The 27,241-nt window shown below is 46.2% G+C and overlaps 1 protein-coding gene across 1 annotated transcript in view; it reads left to right on the plus strand.

The window, feature by feature from the left end:
• Positions 1-15,689, plus strand: part of LOC135821511 (relaxin receptor 1-like) — a 32,586-nt gene extending 16,897 nt beyond the window's left edge. Inside the window, exons 6-14 of the mRNA XM_065334512.1 lie at positions 80-151; positions 1,666-1,737; positions 2,800-2,871; positions 6,827-6,904; positions 8,820-8,891; positions 9,424-9,489; positions 11,143-11,264; positions 12,447-12,569; positions 15,353-15,689. Coding sequence (XP_065190584.1) covers positions 80-151; positions 1,666-1,737; positions 2,800-2,871; positions 6,827-6,904; positions 8,820-8,891; positions 9,424-9,489; positions 11,143-11,264; positions 12,447-12,569; positions 15,353-15,672 — 997 coding nt within the window. The 3' untranslated portion in view covers positions 15,673-15,689. The remainder of the gene's footprint in view (positions 1-79; positions 152-1,665; positions 1,738-2,799; positions 2,872-6,826; positions 6,905-8,819; positions 8,892-9,423; positions 9,490-11,142; positions 11,265-12,446; positions 12,570-15,352) is intronic.
• The last annotated feature ends 11,552 nt before the right edge of the window (positions 15,690-27,241 follow it).

Here is a 27,241-nt window from a genome sequence, read left to right on the forward strand (position 1 = left end):
GTTATCAAGGAGTATTTTTATCATTTTTATAGATTCGTTGAATAGAATTTCCCTGTTTACCCAAACCATTTTCATTCAGGCGCTTGGACAACAATCTCATCTCAAGTTTCTTCGACGGAATCTTCAGCAAACTGTCAAAGCTTCAGTATCTGTAAGTCCATTAGGAGACCTAGAATATCGTAACAGATCTCAATGGTGTTTTGTTCTGTTTCTTTTTTGCTGATATACTGTAAAAGCAGAAACTTTCGGTGGTGTTTTATTTTCGGTAACTTCGGTGCCGACAATTTTTACCGAAAATAAAACGCACCGAAAATTTCGGTACTACCGGTACTGTTTACATTTAGTACTAGTACACTTACCTGGAAAACGGGTTTTACCGAAAATTTCCCTCTACCGAACCGCCGATTATGGAGAATACCGAAAATATGACACCACCGAAAATTTCTGCTTTTACAGTAACTCAACTACAATATGGCAAATTGTTTATTTCAATTTTTCAAGTGCATCCACAGAGCATGTTTGAAAGATTTTAAAAAAAGTGTTTATGTTCTTTTCTCGGTGTGTGTATGTGTGTGTGTGTGTGTGTGTGTGTGTGTGTGTGTGTGTGTGTGTGCGTGCGTGCGTGCGTGCGTGCGTGCGTGCGTGCGTGTGTGTGTGTGCGTTCATGTATATGGGCATGTGTATGTGTGGGTGTGCGCGCGTGTGCATGTATGTGTGTGTGGGGGGGGGGGGGGGGGCGTCTGTGTCTGCGGCCGTGACTTTCGCCGTCCGAGTTCAGTGGAATATTGATTGACTGTGCAATGTCAATATTCAGTGCTTTGCTCGTTGCATTCTTTTTCATATGTAGTTTTCATATGTAGTATGACAAACAAGTCTTTGGGAAAGGCGTATACTTCGATGTCGTGTTCAAGTACTCTAATTTCAGAAATTTTCGGTGCTCAATATTTTCGGTATGAGGGCAACAGGCTAGGTTAGGAGAACAGAAATTTTCGGTACAGAGAAGCAGTTCCCCATTGGATTATGTGTGTTAGTGTTTGTTCGGTGTATTGAAAATTCCGAAAATAAAAGTACACCGAAAATTTGTGAAATTACAGTATATCCAGATACCGTAAAGTCGCGGATAAAAGCCGGGCTCATAAGCATATACGCCGCTTTCTACATCAGGCTTCAATGCAAACCAGGTTTGTATGCAAACCATGCTTATATGCACCACTGATATTTTTGCCAGGCTTGTATGCACATCGGCCGATCTGGGCTTGCATAGAAGCCAGGCTTCTACGCGCGACACGCGTAGATCTACCACTGACTACCGGTATGGCGGCAGTTTTACTATGCATCGTACATAGCGCATGCACTCTTGACCTACCCGATCCGCGCTTGCATAGAAGCCAGGCTTCTACGCGCGACAGGCTTATATGCATTTGACCCGTTTGATTTTCAGGCTTCTATCCACGATGTGCTTGTATGCAAACCCGGCTTTTATCCGCGACTTTACGGTATGTAGTTAATACGTGATTTCAGACCTTCTCTTGTTCTCTTTGTCTATCCAGATATTCTCCCTCTTTTTCTCCTTTTCTTTCTAACCATACAAATGTTCTTTCTCTCTCTCTCTCTCTCTCTCTCTCTCTCTCTCTCTCTCTCTCTCTCTCCCTCTGCACCCTGCAGAGATTTCTCCAATAACCAGTTCCGAACTCTCAGACCAAATGTGTTTACTGGGCTGTCCAATCTTAACATCCTGTGAGCCTGTGAGCCTGTGCGGGTGCACACTTATTTGTCCATCTGTGTGTGTGTCTGTGTGTGCATACATGTGTGTGAGTGTGTGTGTGTGTGTGTGTGTGTGTGTGTGTGTGTGTGTGTGTGTGTATGCATATTCGTGTGCATGTGCGTGTGTATGCATATTTGTGTGCATGTGTGTGTGTGTGTGTGTGTGTGTGTTGTACATACGCGTGTGTTTGTTTTTGTTGCACATGTATCCCAGTGTGTCTGTGTGTATGCATGCACATGCGCTCTTTTGCGTGTTAGTGTGTTTGTCAATGTGCATGTACATTTTGTAGGCATGTGGGAGACGAAGTCTTGATGTCAGTAGTGTATTAGGTGACAACATTACAGTGCCGTACAGTTTAGTCTGCTATTTTTGTAGCAGGGTATTGAAAGGTGAGAATACCTAATAATAGCAAAGGTTCAGTTCCAGCCCATCAGCAGATTTAGTTTTTAAAACATGTTGTAAGAGTGTATATGCATGGGACTGGGAGAGTTAGACTACCGTATACCCGCAAATAAAAGACCGTCCTCGTATACAACGCCTTCCTCGAATACAAGGCCGGGGCAGGGGGCGATTGAAAAAATACAAGACCGTCTCCGATTAGAACACCGTGCCTTCTAATGAGTCTTGTGTTAAAAATAGAAGACCGTGCTCAAACTGTGGGAAAAAATAGAAGACCGTGCTCAAACTGTGTAGAAGAAAATGGAAGAACGGGGGTAAAACGGTGTGGCGAAAAATAGAAGACTGGGGTCAAACGGGGTTGAAAGAATAAAAGACCGTCCTCGAATACAAGACCATGCTCAATTATAAAGCCGGGTTAGGACGAGTTTGAAAAAAATAGTAGACCGGCCTGCTATTTGCGGATATAAGGTATATTCGGTGTAATTTCAACTGACGGCAAATGTTCACTTCGCTTTTTTCATTCCCTATAAGTTGCCAAACAGGCAGGAACATTGATGGAATAGCTTTCTGTCTCTTTGCTCCCTTGTCTCCCTCCCTCTGTCTCTGTCTCTATCTCTCTATCCATCCCTCTGCAGCGATTTTTCCAATAACCAGATCCAAGTTCTCCCATCCAATTTGTTCAGTGGACTTAGCAAACTTAGAACCCTGTGAGCAAGTAGTCTGTGTGTGTGTGTGTGTGTGTGTGTGTGTGTGTGTGTGTGTATGTGTGTGTGTGTGTGTGTGTGTGTGTTTGTGTGTGTGTATGTGTGTGTGTATGTGTGTGCCAGTGTATGCCGGAGTATGTGGTGTGGTGTGTGTGTAGAAAAAAATGGAAAAATGAAAAATAGGGATTCACTGGCCAGAAAAAGTCACTTCAAACAGCTGTGTGGTGGATACCAGGCTAAAAATAGTGGCGGTCAATTCATCAGCCTTGCAAGCTGTTGAATGGTGTAATCCCAGCACAAGTTGCTATGTCTAACATAGCTGTTCGCTATCATCGCTTCCGCGATGGGCATGTCTGAGGTCTGAGGTGTGTGTGTTTGTGTGCGTTTGTGTGTGTGTGTTTGTGTGTATGTTTGTTTGTTTGTTTGTTTGTGTGTGTGTGTCTTTGTGTGTGTGTGTGTGTGTGTATGTATGTGTGTGTGTGTTTGTGTGTGTGTATGTGTTTGTTTGTGTGTTTGTGTGTGTGTGTGTGTTTGTGTGTGTATGTGTGTGTGTGTGTGCATGTACGTGCGCACGTGTTTGTGTGTATGTGTATGTGATTGTGTGTACCGTATTTTACCGGTTGTAAGTCGACCCCGGTTATAGGTCGACCCCCATATCCGGAGGTCTCAATTCCGCGTTTTAAAGTTTTCACCCAGCAAAGCACTACTAACCACTCCCTTCTACTAACACATCAACAAATCATGTAAATATTCCTTAGTGGAGGGCATAACGTCCCAATCCTTGAAAAAGGCCAATAAACTGGCAAACATGTGTACAGATGGTGCACTCGTGCATGCAGTGCAGGTCGTTTTTGTAAGATACTGATAGTTCGGGAGAATGAAGTTGAAGACACCACTGCAGCTGAACTTATGGTTGATAAATATGGGTAAAGACACACCTGGCAATATGGCGGTAAACACACGCCTGCCCACACACGCTCTCTAGGCTGCAAAGTTCTGGCACAGAGCTCTCCTTCTCACCACCACCACCACCACCATCAGTTCGCGCCTGGTGCCTGGTCGATGCATGGCTGGCGGTATCTGGCATAGCAGGCTGGTACATCAAGTAGCGCATGGCACATAGATGATGACACAGCAACGACATTGCTCGATTGCGACGTAGGTTTCGTCCCCGCTGGACTAATCAGGCAATCTTCTTCTTGGATGTCTACATACGGAGCTTGACTCGGGAGAATGAAGTTGAAGACACCACTGCAGCTGTACTTATGGTTGATAAACATGGTGGTAAAGACACACCTGGCAATATGGCGGTAAAATGGCGTCATATTGCCAGGTGTGTCTTTACCACCATATTTATCAACCATAAGTACAGCTGCAGTGGTGTCTTCAACTTCATTCTCCCGAGTCAAGCTCCGTATGAAGACATCCAAGAAAAAGATTGCCTGATGAGTCCAGCGGGGACGAAACGTACGTCGCAATCGAGCTATGTCGTTGCTGTGTCATCTGCTATGTGCCATGCGCTACTTGATGTACCAGCCCGCTATGCCAGATACCGCCAGCCATGCATCGACCAGGCGCCAGGCGCGAACTGATGGTGGTGGTGGTGAGAAGGAGAGCTCTATGCCAGAACTTTGCAGCCTAGAGAGCGTGTGTGGGCAGGCGTGTGTTTACCGCCATATTGCCAGGTGTGTCTTTACCACCATATTTATCAACCATACTGATAGTTCCTGGTTTTAAGTCGAATCCCGGTTGTAAGTCGACCCCCACCCTTTCTCCTTCTATTTTTAGTCGTAAAAGGTCGACTTACAACCGGAAAAATGCGGTATGTGTTTACGTGTACGTGCATGTGTTCTTGGGAAAGCCTTGCTGGCACTTCGCTAAAACCTGTCATCTATACCAGTTAAAACCTGCGCCGCGGGGCAGTCTTTCCCTCAGATATCACATCATAGTGATCATGCCTATATGCTGAAGATCCACTTGGCATCATGTTTGCAGTGAGTGTGTTCGATTCGCGCTATTCACATCACCCCGTGTGGACAGAGTGAATGGATTACGAATCGATTCCAGGGCTCGTGACATGAAAATCGAACGACTTGAATGCATGCGAATGGATTCATGAATCTATTCATGTTCATAATCAAACACAGCCAGTGTGTGATCACTGCTGACACAGCCATGTATTCACTGCAGTTATTGAAAGCAGATTTTAGAAAACCACTTTTAATATAGAACAAGTTTCGGTGTACTGTAAAAGCCATATATATATAACGAAGTGCTAACTCTAACGAGTTAAAACGAGGAGAAGTCTGTCGATAAAATAGAAATCGTTATACAGAAATTGACACATATACTGTCCTATTGAGCGTTGAGAATGCGGAGTGAGAATTGTTACCTTTGGTACTCGTAAACTAGTCAATTTTGGGAAATCGTTATATGAGCCGCGCCAAGCTAAAAAGTGGCTTAGCGTTTTGCCAACAAATCGAGAAAATCACCAAAACGTCACAGTCGGCAAAATTCTACTCGAGCGCAGTCGCGAAAATATTCACTTTCGAGCACCCTTTGAAACTTTCAAGTAAAATAGTTTGCAAGTGGAGAAGAAGAAAGAGGCCTTTTATTTTTGAGCAACACTTCTTCAGTGTTCCCTCTTTCATCGTTGTGGGGATTTCTTGCCCCTGCCAGAGATCGTAATGAAGCGTTCTGGAGAATGTGGAGGTGAGCAGGATGACACTCTGTCTCCGTGTGCGCCCAACCCCACTTGACGAGGAAGATTCGCTCATTCATAGTGGCCGTGTTTCTCATCGTGGCCACGACTAGAGCGGCTAGTATAGCTATGGGGAGACGTGTACAAGCCGTCCGACTATCATTCTGACAAGCTGCCTAGTGAGTTGGATCTTGCTGCGATGTTTCACTTTGTTTCGGCACCTTCAAATGTTCATGACGTGGCGTACTGTATTCCAAAATTTCCTCATTTCAAGGCCAATGGTGCCACACGACGAAGCGACGAATTGACTCTACCTGTAAGCATTGTTGTGGTGCCTTCTACCACTACCTGCACTAGGGAAGGAGAATGACATGGACTAGGACGGACAAGGAATCAGTGCCGCTTTTTAGCGATGTGCTGTCTGCTGGACCTACACGTGCGTGCAAGGGACGGATGGAGCTCGATCTCTGGCACAACACTACGAGCTACATGAAAGGATTAATTCATGCTGGCATAGGTGATCGGAGAGAGTAACGGACTGTCTTGGTAAGACTTAGATGCGACGTATCCCAGCCCAGCGAAAATATAGTCACAGACTCACAACATCATTGAAGGATATGAAAATTCGTGGTGCGTGAAGAAATGACATGAGATACATAGATCAATTATTTATTCTTTCTTTGGATCTTCTAATTAGAACACAAGTGCTCGTTCTTCTTGTATTGCTTCCACACCTGCTAAGCTTTGTCTCCACTTGGTGTCCCATGATTTTGGGAGTTTGGGCCGGTCTTCAAATCCTTAGTGTCATTGATACCAGGTATGCTGTGACATGTGCGCAATGTATACGTATTTATGGCACATATACATTTCAGATGGGCACCAAAATTTTCCTGATGGAAGTTGGATAGGTAGACATCACTTTGGCATGGAAAAAGAAATTTCCAAAAATTATGCCTAAGCCACCTTTTTGCTTGGCTCGGCTCATATATGCGCATCGTTAGAATAATGGCTTTTACAGTAATTCAATTTCAATAATTTTGGTAGAGAAACCAGGCACCTAAATTGATATTGCACCTAAATGACACTGGAGTATGTACTGCTGTGTGCAGGGAACGCTACTCAACAAATTCTACATTACACCTGAAACCTGGCAGGTCCCCGACACCATCATTTTACTCCGCGCCTAAAATAACATGTTACACAGTCATTGAGCGGTGATGTCTGGTATGTGGCTGCTGATCCGCTCATGTTTTACAGGAGGTTTGGCAATAACATGATCTCCAGTTTTCCCGGTGGAATATTCTCATCATCACTCGGTGACAACCTCCGAGTCTTGTAAGTCTGACTTCATTTTTTTAATGATACAATCCCTACGATCAGACAGAGAATGGAAAAGGAGTCTAACAAAGAGAATTGATTGAGAAATGAGCTCGAGTTTGCAGAGTGGATGGGAAGCGAGCGAGTCTGCTCTGAAACCTTTTTTTCCTATAACAAAGAGAAGGAAGGAAAACAATGAACGGCTATCTGTAGGGGCTGCTAGGCTAGGAGCAATGCAGGTGGGCATAGTAGGCTCCCCGACCACTGCCCTCGGGTTCCTGGCGTACTACACGCACCAAAGGCAATAATAACTAGTATAACAGATTTCTAGTGGCAGGATAAATCAGAGAATGAACGGCCAGAAGGCCACAACATGTGTACTCTGATAGTCGTATGTGTATGGACAGCAGCTCCAGTGCATCGTTTCAAGTGAGATCTCATCATTCGCCAAGGTTGGGTTTTGGTTTGAAACTTCCAAGGCAGTTGGAAGCACTTTTACCATGAAAAATATCATTCTCTCTGTTTCCAGTTGTCTGCAGTGAGAAGACCTATAGTCTGTTTCAAAAAGATTAGCAATCAGGTTTGGGTCTTAAAAAGTATGAAGATAAGGGGAACTTGGACAACAAAATACATAGAAGGGCTTGTCAGGGCATGGACAATTGTTCTGTGAAGGTTTCGGAACAATTGGACCAGCCGTTAAGGAATTAGAATTTTCGGCCAGGTTTCTTGCCTTTTCCCATGGTTTACAATTTGCCCTGGAAGCCAGTATCGATTTTTTTATCAAAACCCACGATTTATCCCTTCCTTTTTGGCCTTGTGGTTATGAATGCTGTCTGCTGACCATGATTTTGTGGGTTCAAATCCCAACCTATCTTCAAATCAAACATTTTTTCATTGTTTTGGTGATCAAGCTGAGAAGGGGGCTGCACCAATACTTGTTGTTGGAGCTTGCGCTTCCCGCCGAACTGACTGACACTTGACTGGCTCACGCCATGTGAACACACCCCCAACACTGAAACGATGTGAATGAATAGAAGTCATTGCGCTGTAGCTACGTGCTGACACCGGCACATCGATCGATCGATTTCTTGTTGAGAATTATTTTAGTATTTCAAGATCGCCAATTTATTTGAATTTAGGAGTCAACGCCGTCTTCTATCAGCTTTCACAGGCGTCTGCTTTTCGCAAAATGTCGTCGAAGTCACACGGATGGCTTTGCCAAGTCATGGCCACGAGAATGAGTCCGTGTCCATGTGGTTTTCGTCACATGGTGAGTGTAAAATTGCATCGCAGCTCAAAGAAACTATTTGGTCACGAAACGATTTGGGACCCTTGCCGCGCTTCAACATTCGACATGTCCTCTCCGACTCCGAGTACATATCGATACGAGGAAGAACATTTGTTGTGCATGTGGTGACGTGAGTGAGTTGTCATTTTTCATGCTTTCGCGCGGAATATTTCTTCGAATTCACATCGAGTTTTTCCAGGCAGCCCAAACGGTAAGACGTCAAACTCCCGGGCGATTGCCAGGATTGCTAATCTTCTTGATACTGACTGTAGGAGATGATATTGATTTTCTATGGCAAATTTCTATGCCATTTCTTGCTATTTTCCATTATTCCCTGTACTTTATACCCATGATGAGAAGGAAACGAAACTGTTTGATTACACAATTTTGGCTTTATTTGTCTGTGTGGATCGTGTCGGTGCTGACACTTCGTTCGTTTTTTTATGCATGTATTTTGGTACTTATGCTGGCCTTTGGAAGAGAATAAAAACGCAATTTTCTAAACTTGGAAACTTTTAAGTTTAAAAATGCATCTCTCAAAATCTCTCTCTCTTCATTTCTCTCTCAGTCCACCTATCTACTTATCCATCTATCTCTCTTGCTTTCTCCTTCTCTCTGTATCTATCTGTGCGGTGCCCTTCACAGGAGTTTTGCTGGCAACCAATTAAGGTCTCTGGACAATGGAGTGTTCAATAGCCTCCCCAATCTAGCCGACTTGTGAGTTTACTTCCTTTTACATACCATAGAAACCGCTGTCAGCCCTAGCCTTATTCAAACCATTTCTATGTACATCGATGCTAAAACCACGGCTATGTGCCGACGGTGTGTGGAGCTGCTTGGAGTGCCGCGAATTCAGTCTGAGTTATACTGAGGGAAAAATTTCCTCCTCCCCTTCCCCCCCCCCTCCCCCCCCCCCCATTCACCCCCGCGTCTCCAACCCTTTTTTCAGATGCATACATACGTGGAGGCTCATCAGATTTGCAAGACCATCACATCAATAGCACGCGAGGGCGCCCCACTTTCGTGGAACAAATCAATCTTCCACACCTCCAACGTAAACACCACTTCTCAGCGTCCAACTGCTGACAATGTCTGCCTTGATAAAGATTGGAATGGTAGCCAGAGGCTACCATTCTATCAAAAATCGATGAAAGTTACCGAGTCTACCGAGAATTTGTAGCTTTCATCGACGTTTGATAATGAATTTGCTTTTGTTGATTTCTAAATTCTTGTTTTCTGATGCTACCAGGAATGTTGATGGCAATAAACTGCAAACTCTAGCATCTGAGGTGTTCAACGGTCTTGCAGATGGCACGTAAGTCTTCTACACGGATGGAGAGCCAAGGATTATTTATAAAAAAGTAAAAAGGACCAAGAGCTACAGGGAACTACGTCAGTACCGTCGGTCAGTGTTGTGCAATGTTATCGCGTGAGCTGATTGTTTAGTAACTGGTGGTGTTAGTGGATATTATAGTGTAACTTGTAGTTCCTTGATCCTTTTTTACTTTTTATTTCTACAGTGAAAAGCACTGTGCAGCACACAGCGGAGAGATTTCTGTACGGCAGTTGTAATTTACTGACATTATTGCGGCGAAGCAAACATTTTTCGCAGTCCAATTGCAACGAATACGAGGCTTGAAGACCCTCGAGTTGTATCAGAGCGACGAAAGGTATGATCGAAACGGACTTTGAACTTTGAAGCAACATAATTATAAAACGTCATGATTGAAGATATACTAGTACCCTCCTCAACTCGCTCTGATTATGGAGGCGATTTTTCCTGATGAAAGTCTCATGAAAACAACAAGGAAATGTCTTCATCCATGCTTCGTTATTTTGTTTCCTTAACATTTAATTCCGATTCGTTAATAATTCTCATCGTGCGGTCCCAAGAGTACAGAACTCCTATAGATAACCCCGTGCAGTCACACCAAAGTGCACTCATGTGTGTGTGTGTATAGAGATAATTTGAAAGACAAATGATGCGAGCTCCAGTATGGGGAGCAAATCCTTTCCTAAAATAACATACTAAAGGATTTAAAATGGCAAAAAAATAAGATCAATTGTGTCCTCATAACAACAGCCGAAAATGAAGCAAGTGTAAGTTCCATAAGGTTTTTTGTGACCAATTGCCATTTTACGACTCTTGTCTCCTCGTCCATTATTTTAATACAGGGCATGTTTGGATTAGGTGGTGTTCTGATAATGCTCCAAAGTAATTACCCCAGCCATTGAATATTTTATTGAGTTTTGGCCAGGTTAAGTCAGGCTTAGCTGCGTTCAGTCTTTGCCTTTGACTAATTTCCCCAAGACATCAGAAGCAAACAATTATGGGCGTTGCAGAATTGAACTCTCGGCCAGGTTTGGGTGGCTGAGAGCAAAATGGGAAAGTACAGCTCAGGAGCTTTTGTCCTGAAGCTTACAGGACTAATGGCCCTTCCATCCTTTTTGGGAAGGTGCAGGCCTCGGCAAAGTCAAATGACACCAGTACAAATCCCTTTAGCTGTCGCTACTCGTTCGTGAACTATACTATATGTGGGCCAATGGAATTCCTAGTGGACAGATACTTTGCAGCTCGCCACGCATGGTTGAATTGGTCGGATTCAACAATTTCAATGTATGTGTGGCCGGTGAATGGCTGACGATGTGACATTCTTACATGACATGTGAACGTTGCCCAGGCCATGGCTAATAGGGGCAGTCTTCCTGCCGCGGATGCAATCAAGGCCATCAGAGCGGATTGACGTCATTTTTGGGATTAATTTGACCTTTTCGCCTTTGCCCTTTCCTGATATGTTGCGCCGTGTTGTGGGAATTCAAATCAAGCACACTCTTTTTCTGTCATGATGGCTGAATATTCCCCTTGTCAGCAGCCCTCTCCTGAGCATACTTGATTACATGCTCTTTGTGCAAGCTGTGTGTGCTGTGCTTCTTTGTGTGTTTCTTTCTTGACACCATGCTGGAACAGGAACATTCATCTTGCACACAACGACAAGGTGCTCACAAACACGCAGCTCTGTAGCATCATAGCGCGAAACCCATCATTGAACTTCATCTTGACTCCAGAGTACCAATCGTTTGTGCAATTGGGTGAGTGCATGTCATGTCCAGTAGAGTATAAGTTGTTGTTGTGGTTGGTGTTGGTGTTGGTGTTTTCGCTACATTTGAAATCGCTTATTATTATTATTGTTATGCTTGTTCGCGTTGACATCACCAGGCAAGCTTGACTAGCCTTCGCATAAGCCAAATGAACAAAAGGAAAGAGTTTGAAATCGCTGGCTAGTTGCTACACTGAATAATATACTAAGTATCAGTTCATGTGGAGAGGCAAAAAAACATGCACAGACAGAGAGACAGACAAACAGAAAATACAGGCCAACCAACAGAAAGCATGCATGTTGCGATGTTCCTACATCCAAACACACACACAGTAAAGCCTGATGTAAGCGACGTCTCACTTAAGCGACCAGCTGCTCTTAACAGACCGTGTTTCCATGCATGGTCAGTTCTACACAGAAGCTGTGGGACCAGGTTCTAAAGACCACCTGGCTTTAACCAGACCGCTTTTGCGTGCAGCGTGGGGTGGTCGCTTAAACCAGATTTCACCATACATTGTTATAGTGCATTCCTGAACACGAAAAACCTCAGTGTACCTCTTGCATCGCTTTCTCACGGAAATGGTTTAAAGCAAAGTGTGCACAGCATGACAGACACATAATGTGTGCGATCAAAATGTGCATCAGTACACTTGCAATGGAAGTACATAATCCTAGGCAGTGTGATAGCTATTACGAACCTGGCTTGCCTCTCCCCCTCTTGCCTCCCCCCCCCCCCCACCCCACCCCAGAACAATATTTGATATTTTTTGGGGACAGTAAAAATCGTCCAGGACCACCCCTCAGATGTTTCCCGGGCCAGGTAGCACTGTGATAGTGTTTGCATGCAGCATGCCATTACCACTAAAATAATACAATACCAAAAAATACCACTGTGTGTGTGTGTGGAATATTTGCTTGCAAGTTGCAGTACACCAATACCAGTGCACGTGTGTGTGTGTGTGTGTGCGTGCGTGCGTGCGTGGGTGCATGTGTGTGTGTGTGTGCGTGCGTGTGTGCATGTGCGTGTGTGTGTATGTTTGTGTGTGTGTGTGTGTGTGTGTGTGTGTGTGTGTGTGTGTGTGTGTGTGTGTGTGTGTGTGTGTGTGTGTGTGTGTGTGTGTGTGTGTGCGTGTGCGTGCGCATGTGCGTGCGCGCTGAATCTACTTCCATGCAGCACGCCAATACCACTGCAACATTCCTTGCTACAAATGGAGGCCCTATGAACTTGATGTCTGCAACAATGCCTTCTGCACCGGCACTGTCGCTAGTCCCATATGCCATGCCCTTTTAAGTACCCGTAAGTAATTTCAAGTATAGGAGGGGGAAGAGACGACTTACATGATGATAGCGCATCTCGGCGGCAAGTGAAGCACGTGATCCCGATAGCTTGCCGTGATGACGGAACGACAGAAAAATCGATTCACGATGCAGGATGTGCGTACAGTACCTGTAATACAAAACATTCCACGGAATGGCACAGCATGCATTTCAACCCCTAGCCTCCTCATGTCACCGGGGACCATACAGAGATAGCTCACGGGATACGTTCGCGCCAAAATTTGAGTTCACGTGACTGAATCTCCATGGTGGTGGTGGTGGTGGTGGTGGTGGTGGTGGTGGTGGTGGTGGTGGTGGTGGTGGTGGTAATGGTGGTGGTAATGGTGGTGGTAATGGTGGTGGTAATGGTGGTGGTGGTGGTGGTGGTGGTGGTGGCGGCGGTGGCGGTGGCGGCGGCGGTGGACAATAGTACATGTCCCCCCATGAGTGTGCAACTCCACTATAATACAAAAATTACATATTATGTAATTTTTGTAATTAATTTATTTGTTTCTGGATTGCCCAGAGGCTGGAAGGCCTTAAGGCCTGTCGAGGGGGTCTCACTATGTGTTCTGTCCTGAAAGAATATCAAGTTGACGTCATTTTTTGATTCAATGTACATTGCACACGTCTAATAAGGCGTGTCCTGGACCTGTAGCGGACATACCCCAGTAAACATCTTGGTGATCACCAGGTGTCTTGCAGGACGTCCAGCTTCCAAAGCAGTACATATGTTGCCGTGTTAAGAGACGTTACACACGTCCACTGTAAGACCAGTAATGTTAACGAACATTTGATTCTAACGATTTATCGATTTTTTTATCAAATCGTTAGCATTTGAAGTCGTTATATGAGCCGCAATCAGCGAAAACGACCCTTAGAGATTTCGTAATTTTTTCGAGAAAAGGTCGATTTGTGACGTTCAACGATTTTTAGATCGCGCTGCAAACAGCGCGACGACTTTACTTCTTGAACTCCTTGCTTGAAGCAATTTATTTTGAAGTTGAAGTGGTGTCGAGTGGCGACTCCAGTGTTCCTTGATCTTGTTGCGATGGCTGCGGACGCCTCAGCTGTTCACAGAGCACACACGGCAGTCATTGTGTACAGCTAGCTCGAGCCTGGTGGGAAGTAGCCGCTGAAGTTCAGAGTGAGGACGAAACGTTCTTTGGTTCCGACATCGATGTTGACAGCGAGGCGGAATCGCAGCCGTCATCTTCTGCTGCGAGGCGGCTCAAGGTGGCCGATGACTCGTCAGAGTCGGAAGATGAGGAGTCGTCACCTGAGATAAATTCTGAGTCTGGGGCTAGTGACGGCAGCGACGTCTTCAGCTGCGGAGGAAGAAATGGAAAACGAGATTGCGGAACGACTCCACGCAGGATGAAGCTGCGAATATGTCAATCATTTCTCTGCACTCATCAGCTATTCTTTGTCATTATAGCTGCTTACTGCACTATTTGAAAAGTATTCAAGATGCCCACCCACCTTTCGAATGCTGAATATTCATTGTACACATACATCGTATATATACATTGCACCAATTTGGAGTACATGTACTGTATTTTTCGGAGTATATTGCGCACCTTTGTATGACGCGCACCCCCAATCTTCATTGGGGGTGCGCACTTCAATCTTCATTGAAGTACATGCTTTTCATATTCGGAGCATAGTGCACACCTGAGATTTAGGGCCTAAAATAACACATCTAAAGTGCGCACTATACTCCGGAAAATACGGTACATATTGTATATTGGTGTATACACCCGTTGAGAATCGGAATATTGAACTTTTTCTTGGCTGAGGTCAATTCAGTAGATGTGTTTCAACAAATTTCTAAGCAAAAATGAATTTTGAAAATTTTGACCCTAAGGGCTGTTTTCGCTGGTTGAGGCCCATATGCTAAACGATATGTACATGAAACTCGGATGTTGAGCCATAAATGACTATGTACATGTACAGTCATTTGCCGGTTTTTGAGGAAAATATCTGGTCTTACAGTATTTCATTACACTGGACAACTAACTTGCTGCTGCTTACCTGAGCAGGTCTGCCCGTATTATGATGCTGTTGTGGGGGTTTTTCAAGAAATTTTAGTTGAAATTTTGTGGAACACTTGGGAAAAATCCTAGCGGGTGGTGGCGTTGCTACGGACGCGGAAAACTCGGCATCCAGCCGAGTCTCACGCGAATCGTGAATGTTTTTTGGGGGGAAATGCAACGGTAAAAAAGGAGAAGGACAAAATGTTACGAGCTATGGTTACCACCAGCGTAGCCAGATCTTATACAGTCAGCGAGTGCAACAAAATGACACAAAACTGACAAGGAGTACTGAGACATTCGGAGACCTGACACCTAGCTCCAACACTTCTCCAAGGCGCAAGCCAACAGCCTTCCAACTTGGAAGGCTCAGGTTCGGAAAGGTCCAAGAGGGGAAGGAATTTTCAATGCATTTACTTTTTTTAATGTGCACGAGCTCCACTGCAACCACTTCATTATATGAAAAACCCTACACGCACCATCTTCAAGTCAAGTAGTCTCTTCGCCGCAAACTACAATATCTCATTGTGTTTATTTTGACTGTAAAAGAAGCTGCACATGATGGTACCCAAAGTCATTACATTCATTATGCTCTAGTAATCAACAAAATTGTCTCCGACTGCTGTTTTGGTGCATATAATTATTAAAAAAATCTCTTCCGCCTGAGTGAGTTCTCAGCGACAACATCTCATTACAAGTATGTTTGCTCATTTTTGTTTTGTTTCCACAGCCAGCCAAAACTGCGAAATAGCGAAAAGCGCCTCTGACTGGCGAACGATCATCATGCTCACCGCGGATGAGCTCAGTTACGGCAATGCTACAGCGTACTGCGAAAGCCGACAGGGACGACTACCCACTCTTGCGGAGAACATGTGCGTGGCGGACTTGGGGAGTCAAGTAAAAGCCAGTCGGGACCTAGACTACACACCGGTGGTATGGCTGCAGGATAAGTACTTCCATCACCCATACGCCAGCAACTACATCACGTACCTTGCCGACCGTAAACTGCATGTCGCATGCGCCCTACCAATCATGACAGTGCCAGCTTAACTCATCGAATTTTAGCATTTTTTATGCAGGCCCGCCTATGAGCCTCAAGTTCTCTTTCACATAATAGTACATGTACTGTAACACCGTGTGAAGATGTGTTCTTGATTATACCTTCATGTTTTACTGATACATAAAAGGGGATTTGTCAACTGACAACCGCTCTATTTAGTTGCTATTCACTCACGAGTGAATAGCAACTAAATAGAGCGGTTGTCAGTTGACAACCCCCCTTATATTTACTATGCAGTTGCGTGATGTCCACCACTTTCTGAACGATGATTTACTGATGCCATAATTTCTTCTCGTCAAGAGTGCATACTTTAAGAATTGAATCTCCAACAATGCACACAGTTTAGCGTTTTAACGAGAAAAATACCCATCGTTAACTCCAGTAACGTTCACGCACTCGAAGTATGTTATTCCTTCTCTTCTGTACTGGAGAAATGGAAGACAGATGTTGCTGGCAGGGTCGTTCAACGTTGTGCCAGCTACAGCAAATGCTCCGTTAAACTGTAGGCTTGTCACGCTTTCAACTCGTATTACATGCATGTAATGACCCGATGTGACCAAGAGTGGCTACACCAGAGTGTGCAACTCCCGGCGGCAGAATCATCCCATGGCAAAGCTTTTTGCGATGCGACACGCGATGCGACAGGCGCGAAACCGGGAAAACCCCAAATCGCAGCCATGTCGCACCCCACGCAACTGCCGCAACTGGGCCATCGCAGAAGTTGAGCTTGGCTCAACTTTTGCGATGCGACAAGCGATTTGGCGTACGATCTTGACTTTTTCTACAGCAAAGTTGTACAAAGGTTCAAGAGTTGCCTATAAATTTGTACAGGTTGTACCAAACCGCGCGAATATCATGGTGACGTACCCAAATCAGCAAGACTTTGTCGCATCGCTGACTTCTTCTGTGAATGGTATTTCGCGAGTTCGCATTGCACGTGTCCGTCGCAGATCGCGTCGCATCGCGTGTCGCATCGCAAAAAAGCTTCTGTGAATCCCGCTTAAAGGGTAAGTATACCCTAAATCAAATTTTCACCAGTTGTAGTCTTCGGGGTGCTGAGTCGAATGGTCTTGGTCCGAGGAAGCTGAAACGCTCCCTTCCTCCTTTATTCCCAATCGAACTCGCGCACTTCCACCAAAACTGGGTGACTGCGCCCTACTAGATGGGGATTTGTATGCAAAATGTCACTAAAAGCGCCATTTCGTTCTTATAAAAGCACGGATGACCGCGACTGGCCCATATATTGTAGTCTTTTGGACGCTGAGTCGACTGGGTTTGGTCCGAAAAGGCTGCGATGCAGCGTTCCTCCTTTATTCCCAATCGAACATGGTTGAACAAGCGGTCACGTGCTCCTGCGTACACCAGTCACCTGGTCACCGTGCCTGCAGGGTACAACTTACTAGCCTGCTTGACCTTTTTTGGGTGCAGTCCTGACCGCTTGTTCGACCATGTTCGATTGGGAATGAAGGAGGAACGCTGCATCGCAGCCTTTTCGGACCAAAACCAGTCGACTCAGCGTCCAAAAGATTACAACATATGGGCCAATCGCGGTCATCCGTGCTTTTATAAGAACGAAATGGCGCTTTTAGTGACATTTTGCATGCAAATCCCCGTCTAGCATCATAGTCACCCACTCCAAGTTGCCACGGATGCCGCCCTGAAATGGGCCGACTCGGCAGGTGGACGCTTTAACCCCACGAAGTCCTTCCAAATGACGTTCTCCCCACGTACCAACGGACCGGACCCTCCAAACATCGGGCACCTGCGAATGAACCAGTAAGAAGTGCGCACGGTCAACACACACCGACATCTTGGCGTGCAAATTGATAGCCACCTCAACTTCCAGTGCCACATCGAAACAATCACCACCAAATTTCGCCAACGCGTGGTACTACTTGCCCACATGTCGAGCCGCCTAACGCCGGAAGTTACAAACCGGCTTTATACTGGTTATGTCCGACCCACCATTGAATACGCCTCGCCACTGTGGCAGTTCCAACTGTCCGCATCCCAAGCGGCGGTGCTTGAGCGTCTGCAGGCCAGATTGGCACGAGTCGTCTTGAGACAGTACGGTGTGTTTCCCTCCGCTACTGAACCGAAGGCATCTCTGTTCGCGCACCTGCAATGGCCCAGTCTGGCATGGCGGCGACACATCCAGTGCCTCCGGGAGCTCCATCACCTGGTCCACCACCAGACCACTGCCCTTATGGAGCTGGGCTATAGTCTCCCCACCAGCGCGCGGCGCCCTCTCCAACTTGTACCGCCTGCCAGGGCGAACAGCTACTCGCGTGCCACCTTCCTCTTTGTTACCGCTGCCACCTGGAATTCTCTCCCCACTGACATTAGAACCACCCAAAATAGTCATTGCTTTGTGTCTCGTGTCCGTACTATCTTTGCCAACACCCGCTTCGAACCCGCTGGTTTCATTCCTTCCAGAGTTTCTATAACATAGCAAAGAATGGTATGGCTGATTTCTGCAGTATGCATTTGTTATAACCCTTCCTCTTCTCAATCTCTATGTTATAATTTGCAGATAGATTCCCAGTAAGCCATGAACGGAGACCCCCTCAACTTAGGCCTCGGCCTTTGGGGAATCCGTAAATAAAATTAATTAATTAAAAAAATAGTAGGGCGCAGTCACCCAGTTTCGGTGGAAGTGCGCGGGTTCGATTGGGAAAAAAGAAGGAAGGGAGCGTCGCAGCTTCCTCGGACCAAGACCATTCGACTCAGCACCCAGAAGACTACAACTGGTGGAAATTTGATTTCAGGGTATACTTCCCCTTTAAGCATTATGGGCCATCCGTAAAATTAAATAATGGATATTTATTTAGAAACGAAAACTAGTCGTTGGGGGGGGGGGTGATCGCCTGTTCGTTTCTCGAAAAATATCGATGCACAGTTTGTATGTGTGGGCCCATCCAGAAAAGAGGAAAAAATTGATACTGTGTGCCGTTTGTACCTGTATGTGTTCGTTTCTCAGGGAGAGGGGAAGGGGTTGAAGAGAAATGACTACAGTAAAAGCCATAATTATATATAACGAAGTGCTAACTCTAACGAGGAGAAATCTGTCGTTGAAATAGAAATCGTTATACAGAAATCGATACATATACTGTCCTATTGAGCGTTGAGAATGAGTGAGGATCGTTACCGTTGATACGCGTAAACTAGTCAATTTTGGGAAATCGTTATTATATGCACCTCGCTAGAATAATGGCTTTTACAGTAGTTTCCGTTTTTTTTTAAATATCGGTATTTTACAGATGGCCCCTTTAGTAACTTAGGGCATAATTATTTGACTGGTCCGTCTGGATTCAGATCGGATTCACTGGAGCAGTCAGAACAACAGTTCCAAATCAAACAGAACAGCGAGTAGTTTTGCCATACCTATTGTGGAACTCATCAAAGCTCATCGTGCCGCGAACTTCAAACCTTCCACATACTAAGTTCAAAGATGTGTTTACGTTGCTCAAGATGCAAAGGCGAAACAAACTTGAAAGGCGAATACAACCGGAGAAGAAGCTTCGAAGACAACTAAAAATTCAATCATGACAGTGGAGACCACCATGCATTGCGTAACCCCGTCAGGTTATATTGGGCATTGCAACCTGCTCTGGCTGTTATAGCCTAAGCTGCCTTGGGGGTCGGAGTGGCCAGAATATGTTCCGACCACTCCACAATCAGTGGAGACCAATCAAACGCTCCTGTTCTAAACGATCATGTTCCGAATCCGACCAATCAAACGCACCCTCACATTTGCTGCATCTCACCACAGTTCACAATAGTCTATAGAACAAGACTATTTATTTATTTATTTATTTATTTATTTATTTATTTATTCAACATCTCCTGGCCCGTCCGAAGACTGCCAATAAACATGAGAGGTCAGGTGATAGCCAACCACGGCAAGCTAAAAGGAAAAAAAAAAGAAAGATGCTATCAGAGAGGGAAAGGAGATAGGGAGAGAAAAAGAAAGGGAGGCACATTAATAATACATGGGATCACTTCGGATGAGACAGTGTGGAAAGCTGGACTGTGAATTTCCTGATATCCTGGCATGTCTTAATGCTAGTAGGCAGGTTAGACCAAAGGGAGTATGCTGAGAAGAAAGGGGATTTCAAAAACAGAGAGGAACTAGCTCGGGGCAGTGATAAGGCATTGCGTGTTGGTCTAGTGGTAACAAACCAGTTGTACTTGGCAATATGTTTCGGGACTTGGGCTAGGAAGATTTTTTGCACAAGGATACAAAGATGCTGCTGATGTCGGGCAAGAAGAGGGTGCGTGGAAGCAAGTTTATAAAGACAAAGGGAGGCAAATGTTTGGTCTTTTCGAAACAGAATTTTCAGAAGCAAGCGTTGATGTACCTCCAGTCTGTGGAGTAAAGTCTGAGACAACCCGCACCAAGCTATATCGCAATAGTCAAATATAGGCAAAATGTACGACTTAAAGAACAATTTTCTGCAGTTATCATTCAAGTGTTGGCAGTGGGGTTGTAGCATACCTAAGGACGCACTCGCACGCTTGCACACAGACTGGACTTGTGGAGACCAGGAGAGTTGGCGGTCGAGAATAACGCCCAGGTGCTTGTGCTCGTTAACAACTTTAATAGGTGTACTATTTAGACCAGGAAAATACAGAAGTTGAGTGGGGGGCGAGGGAGAGAAGAACATGGCCTCGGTTTTGGCGAGGTTAGGCTTCAGTTTCCAGCTTTCCATCCATGTTACTGTAGCGTTGACCCCGGACTGCATGGAGGCCGTGAGGTTGTCTGCCGAGCTGTCGGAGCACATCAGAGCAGTGTCGTCAGCAAAAAGACTTACATTTGGTACAAGGGCTGGCAAGTCATTAACGTACAGTAGAAATAGGAGCGGCCCAAGTATGGACCCCTGGGGTACCCCAGACACGACTAGTAATGGGTCTGATAGGGAGGTAGATACTCTGACAGTCTGGTGGCGGCAGGAAAGATAGGATGAGAGCCATTGCAGGGCTGGACCGTGTACCAAGAAGACGGACTCTAGCTTTGCAAGCAGACCACGATACCAGACGGTGTCGAAAGCTTTCGCTAGGTCAAAGAACACGATGCCAACATGCCGCCTGAGGTTCCGCTGGGTGTAGATGTCTTGTACTAGACGTGTTAGTTGGAAAGTTGTGGAGTCTCCACGGCAGAAACCGGATTGAGATGGTGAAAGCGCTGGGGTGACGTGGCAGTACAGAGACTCAAAGAAAATACGTTCACAGACCTTGGACACAGCGGGAAGGAGAGAGATTGGTCTGTAGTTGCCAGCCTGAGAGCGTTGGCCTTTCTAATAGATCGGGACGATAACAGCAGATTTCCAGACGGACGGAAATACTCCTGTACGATATGACATGTTAAAGAGCAGGCACAAGGGATAGGACAGAGATGGCGCAAGCCATTTGAGAACCTCATTGGGTATGCCATCTTCGCCAGGGGACTTACAATTCTTCAGGAGTTTGAGGTGCTTACAGACGGTAGCAGTCGTGGTAACGACGCGTGTGAGTGGTGCGCTAAGTTCAGGGGCTGGGGACAGCGATGGAATGACCCAATTCCGATCTTCCGGAATGCCGGATGAAACAAACTGCTTGTTCAGTGTGTCTGCAATCGCCTTCACATCGTGCTGGCGGTTGCCATGGGAGTCCGTCAGGTACTGGATTGGCGCGCGGGAGGTCCCGCGGCACTGGTTGCGAATGAATTGGTGGAGTGATGGGCGATCGGGGGAGGAGAGTGTTGCAGAAAGAGAGTTTAGAAAGGAGCGGTGTGAGGTACGAGAAAGGTGCTTGACGAAGTTGCGTTGAACTCGGTAAGCCTCCCGGTTAACCGGCGTTGGGAATTTCTTGTAGATGCTGAAAAGATCACGCTTGCGCTTCACTTCAGATACGAGGGACCGTGTCACCCATGGGGGACTAGATGTCGAGGATGTTGGGTTGGAATGTTTCCGGTTGTTGTAGCCGATAGCAAAGTTAGAGAGGTGCTGTTGGAACCCTCGTTCAAGGACGGCTGCAAAGTGATCTACCGCGGCGTCAACAGTTGGAGAGCCTTCTGGTTGCAGAAACGACCAGTCGTGGCAGGAAAAATCAGCGTTCATAGAGTCCCAGCACTGAGAGGGAACTCGACGGAAGCGATATGGGAACGGTTTGCGAGAAGGAAGTGGCAGGTCTGGATCCGAGGGCAATGAGACGGCGAACTGGCATGAAACCATGAGATGGTCCGAGGAGCCAAGAGCGCAAGCTGTGTGAACGTCCGTCGCCAGCAGGGGTTGGTTCGTGAAGACAAGGTCTAGACATGACTGTGTTCCGGAAGATGTTGTGTGCGTTGGACTCTGCACCAGCTGATCCAAACCGAAGCAGGTAAGGGTGCGAAAAAGTGCCGCCCCAGCAGGACACGTTAAATCCGATGGGCACCACCGTTTGTGCTTACTGTTGAAGTCCCCAGCCATTATGACATGGTACGATGACATGGGAACGGTTACCAAAGCACTAGCTAGCATATCACAGAAGTGGTCTATTTCCGTGGTTTTGACTGAGGGCGGACGGTAGGTACAGCAGACGAGGATGGGTGTCGGGGAGCCTAAGATTGGGTGAAGCTCAACCCATACGGATTCACAGGTCGGACGAGCAAGGTCGTCGCGAACTTGGACTCTTCCGAAGCGATTTTGCCGGACAAGAATCGCAGCTCCACCATATCCTCTGGTTGCCGTACCGGATTTGTTATCATGAGGTGGTCGGTCGCGACGAAATGTGGTATAACCGGAGATGGTGAGCGCTATGCTTGGATTTAGCCATGTTTCATTTAGACAGATGACATCAGGTTTGTTGAAATCAGCAATGACAGACAGTTCGGCAGATTTGTTAACGATTGAGCGGCAATTTACGGAAAGCAAGGTCAGTTTACCCTGGCAAGGGGGGAAGTAGGGCCGAGCCAGTGGATTCAGCTGTGGTCGCGCCATCATGCTGAGCCTGAGGAGAGGACGTTGTTTGCCTGGTTGGCATTGCTGGTGTCAAAACTGTCCGCGGCAAAACGCCAGGGCCTAACCGTGTGCGAAAGAGCATCCGGCCAGAACCTTTTGTCACCGACTGTGTTCTCATCAGCTGCCTCGACGGTCACCCGTGCGTAGGCAGTTCTGAAGTGCTTGGATGCAAATATGACACCTTCCTGAATCTGCACTCCTCGGGCAGAGCACCATTCAGCAATTGATGATGCGGAGCAGTGTGGCTGCACGTTGCCAACGTAAAACACTTTGCGTTTGGCCCGGGGTGATGCCGTGAGGTCTACTGCCGGCTCGCTATCACGAGCCGGCTTGGTGTAGCGGGATGTTTCCACCCGCCTTGTTATGCTTTGAGCTAGCTGGGACTGACTACTAGTATCTGCCGCGTGCCTTTGTCTCTGGGCGGCTCGAGTGCGTCTGCCCTGGTGTTCCTGCCATTCATGTACTTGTTGTTCAGTATCGGTGGACCTAAGGGATGCATCCAGGCCTGCTGCGGGGCTGGAGCTACGACTTGGAGTAGTGCTGGACCTACGGGATGCATGCACGCCTGCTGCGGGGCTGGAACTACGACTTGTAGTAGTGTTGGGTTGTGGCACACGTGTTTCTCCTGGCAGGCTGCCACTGCCGGCGTGTGTACCGTACGTTTGTACAGACCTGCCCGTTGTGGTGCTGAGCCTCGCACGTGCACTTGCAGTTTGTGTGGCGGTTCCTAGTACTACGTCGCTGTACTGGTGTGGCATGGCGTGCTGTGTGTGTACGCTAGTATCTCGCAGGTCAGCCATTTCCCGCCTCAGCTGTTGAATTTCAAGCTTCAAGGAAGCAATTTCATCATCTCTTCCCACCCTAATTGCCACTATTTCTTTATTCAGGTCCATTATTGTCGAGGACAATGCGGCCAAAGCAGTCGTGACATGTCCTATACCGGTCATACCTTCCAGGATGGGGTGGGACCCAATCCCCTCCTTCCGGAGCGCTCCCACCAGGTCGGGCCGTGAGAAGGAGTCCGCTTTCGGGATGCCAGTCCGGGTGGCCAGGTTTTGTAGACAGTCGAACGTCAGAAGGGCCAGGTCGACATGCTCATTGGTGGCCATAGTCCGCAGTACAAGTCACAGCTCCTGTAGGTTACAGTTACAGACTCGGTATTTGATATCATACTTCTCTCGTCAACTGTGATAATACCCATTTCATATCCCCTCCCCTTCATAGAATTAATAACTACTGTTTTCTTTCCTTTCATTTCATCTTCTTTTCCGTTCCTTTCTTCTTCATATACATTTTAAACATTTTCATCATATTGTGAGAGCCGTGGGCCAATAGCCCCGGTGAGAAGGAAGTCTAGGCTGTTCATATGGTGAAGTAAAATAAAGAAACAACAATAAAGAAACAACACATGCCTATGCACCATCAATATTATGTCTGTTTTTTTGTCTTATTGAAGCGGGTTGTTCCTACACGTAGGGTAGGTAGAACACCTGGTACGCACTTTCTGCCGAACTTGACACGTGAAAGTCTCACGACCGCAATCCGCACCGGCGCGCACGAGGAGCCATCGCAGATTCCACTAGGCAAACCTGCAAGAATGCGCCACTCCCTGCCCAAAACGCTATGGGGTAGTCGTCATGCATGCAGCGACCGCTCAACATTTTCTTCAGAATTCGAACCCCACGCTTCCTGTGACTACAGTCAGGCGAGTGAGACACAGCCCTCATTGTAACCCACACACCTGCTATGGAAATATTGAACAGCGCTCCCGAGACCATCGCGTCATATCTGAAGACATTTACTCACGAACACAGTTCAACACACACACACACACACACACACACACACACACACACACACACACACACACACACACACACACACACACACACACACACACACACACACACACACACACACACACACACACACACACACACACACACACACCTTGGTCCTTGGTAACACTGCCATCAAATGGTCACGTGTCCCCTGTGCAGGGGTCGACAGCACTGAGTTCAGCATTGGACCCAGAAACGCCGCTCTACTTCCTGGACAGGAAATTAGCACAGCTATGCAGGTCGAAACCACTCTCAACCAGAGAGCGTACGTTCCAAGAGCCTATGCTGAATACTCCATGCTGTCGTTTTCTTTGTGCTGTAGATGTCACCACTCGCGGGCTCGCAACGCCTCGCGAAGGCATCTGAGAACGGGACGACGACAAGAGTGTCGACATCAAAAATCGTCGACCAAGTCCGCCGCCGATATTCCCGCCTCAGTATGTTATCCTGGACGGCTGGGGAGGCCCCAGGCCGCCACACACACACACACACACACACACACACACACACACACACACACACACACACACACACACACACACACACACAGCACATTTTTCTTTCTTCTATGTTCTTCACTGCCTTCGTATCCACTCGTTTTTTGAATACAATAAAAGCCTTTGTGAAATGTCGGTTCAGCTCGTTCTGTTGATCGCAATTCTAAAATTAACAGTGTCAGAATTTTGTCCAAAAATACTGTGTCGAACGGAGAGCATCGTGTCTAAGGCAAGAGTCACCGCAGGTATGGAGAAGAAGGAGTATACTGGATTAACAGCAACAACATTCAAACAACGCTACTATAACCACCAATCCTCATTCCGTCACAGACAACACGAGAAGGACACCCGCCTATCGCAGTACGTCTGGGCCAAGAAGGATGAAAAGAAGGAAAGGCATACAGCATTCAATGAGCGGTACACCGCAGAGCAGCGGCCTACAGCAACAAAAGCAAAAGGTGCAACCTGTGCCTGGCGGAAAAATTGGCAATCACGCAAGCACACAAGCAACTCTCTCTCAACAAAAGGAGTGAGCTTGTGTCAAAGTGTCGCCACGAGACTACCTTCGGAACTTCAAACCATCCACAGCCATCACCTAATAATTTAAGTAAGAGACAACCAGTGGTTGTCACCTTTCACCACTGCTGTCATTCACACTTTTACTTTTGGATCTGCCTCATGAATCTTAGGCCCCGACGGATAATTCTAGTTATTTTCGGCAATTATGCTACTACATGTAGCGCTGCTAGTAAACGTGGCACATTATGCTAGTTTTAATGCTCGTTATGCTCGTTATGCTCAATTTAATGCCACTTTATATGGGGTCAAAAAAGTGTCACGGATGGACTTCACACAACTCCACAAAAATACTCATGGGATGTAATATTAATTTAAAAACTTGGTGCTCTGTTTACCTGGTACACATTGTTCTCGATGCAACACTAACGTTATAGCTAATAATAGGCTGGCATAGTGCAGGTAGAATACATAATACTTCATGATCACCACATGGCAACAACATAGGAAGCCGCTTTTGATACAATAACAACAACAAAAATCCCATGTTTTGCAACAATATGCTAGTTTTCTGCAAAACCTGCTGATTTATGCTAGTGCAATGCTAGTTTCCAGAAAGTGCTAAATATGCTAGATAATAATTATTATAATGCAAGCATTATCCGTCGGGGCCTACTCATGATGCAGTCATTCACGCTTTGCACTGTCGCCATTCACAACTTTTAGATTTGCGCCATGCTGCAGCTATTTACACTTTGCTTTGTGAGTATATAAACCAATACTGATCCAGATTTCTCATTACTGTTTTCTGATGATCGCTTAGTGCGTGTTTCTCTGTCCTCCTATTGTTTGTTTCCACAAAATTAGGGGTGAAAGTTGGCACTGAGAACCCGAGTTCGAGTACTCTGATTTTCTCCGATCGAATATTCGAGTATTCGAGTATTCTTGATATCCTAAAAATCGCGCACCAAGGGCCTTAAAAATCACATGATACAACCCTGATTGAACCGATTGGCAGTCCTTTTCTCGGGTGTATTGGTTGGTGGGTCATTTGGGCTCTCTCTACTCGTGTACAAGTGTTCACCACACAGTCTGCACATCAACATCTGCTTACTGCTGCTCTGAAATGCAGACTTCTCTGGCAAATGCATGTACCATGTATGAGCGAGTACTCTGATTTATTCCGAGTACGATTATATTTGAAAAATCCAAACGAGTATTCGAATATTCGGTATAATTGTTTCACCCCTACGTGACAAAATGTTTTTCATAATACCAAAAATCTGCATTAGTGAGAGGGTAGCTCCAAAACAATGTATTATTCATAATTTTAGTAATAGGGCAGTCCCCACAGACTCAAGGTCTTCTTACGGGGTACCCTAAGAATGAAAGTAATGCATGGCGAAATAGGGGTGGCGATGTAGCAGTGGAGATATCAGATCATGGAGCACTATTCCATCTGTCTGCGGCCAAACAAGCAAGAGAAAACAGACCGTAGCATGAATAAACTCGGGAAGTGATGCGGTTTAGGCAGGGCCATTCACATTTCGTACGTTATAGTGAGGTTTATGTTATATCAAAGGTCGTTATAGCGAGGTCTGACCTGTATTGTTAATTAATTTTGAAAACACATGCACAGGGCCAGGGAGAATGAGCTGACAATAGTGTTTTCTTCGCTAACCTCTGAGTAGTAGAACGCCGCTGCTGCGTCTCTAGCTTGCAGTC

This window comes from Sycon ciliatum, chromosome 7, assembly GCF_964019385.1.
Source record: "Sycon ciliatum chromosome 7, ocSycCili1.1, whole genome shotgun sequence".
Classification (NCBI taxonomy): domain Eukaryota; kingdom Metazoa; phylum Porifera; class Calcarea; order Leucosolenida; family Sycettidae; genus Sycon; species Sycon ciliatum.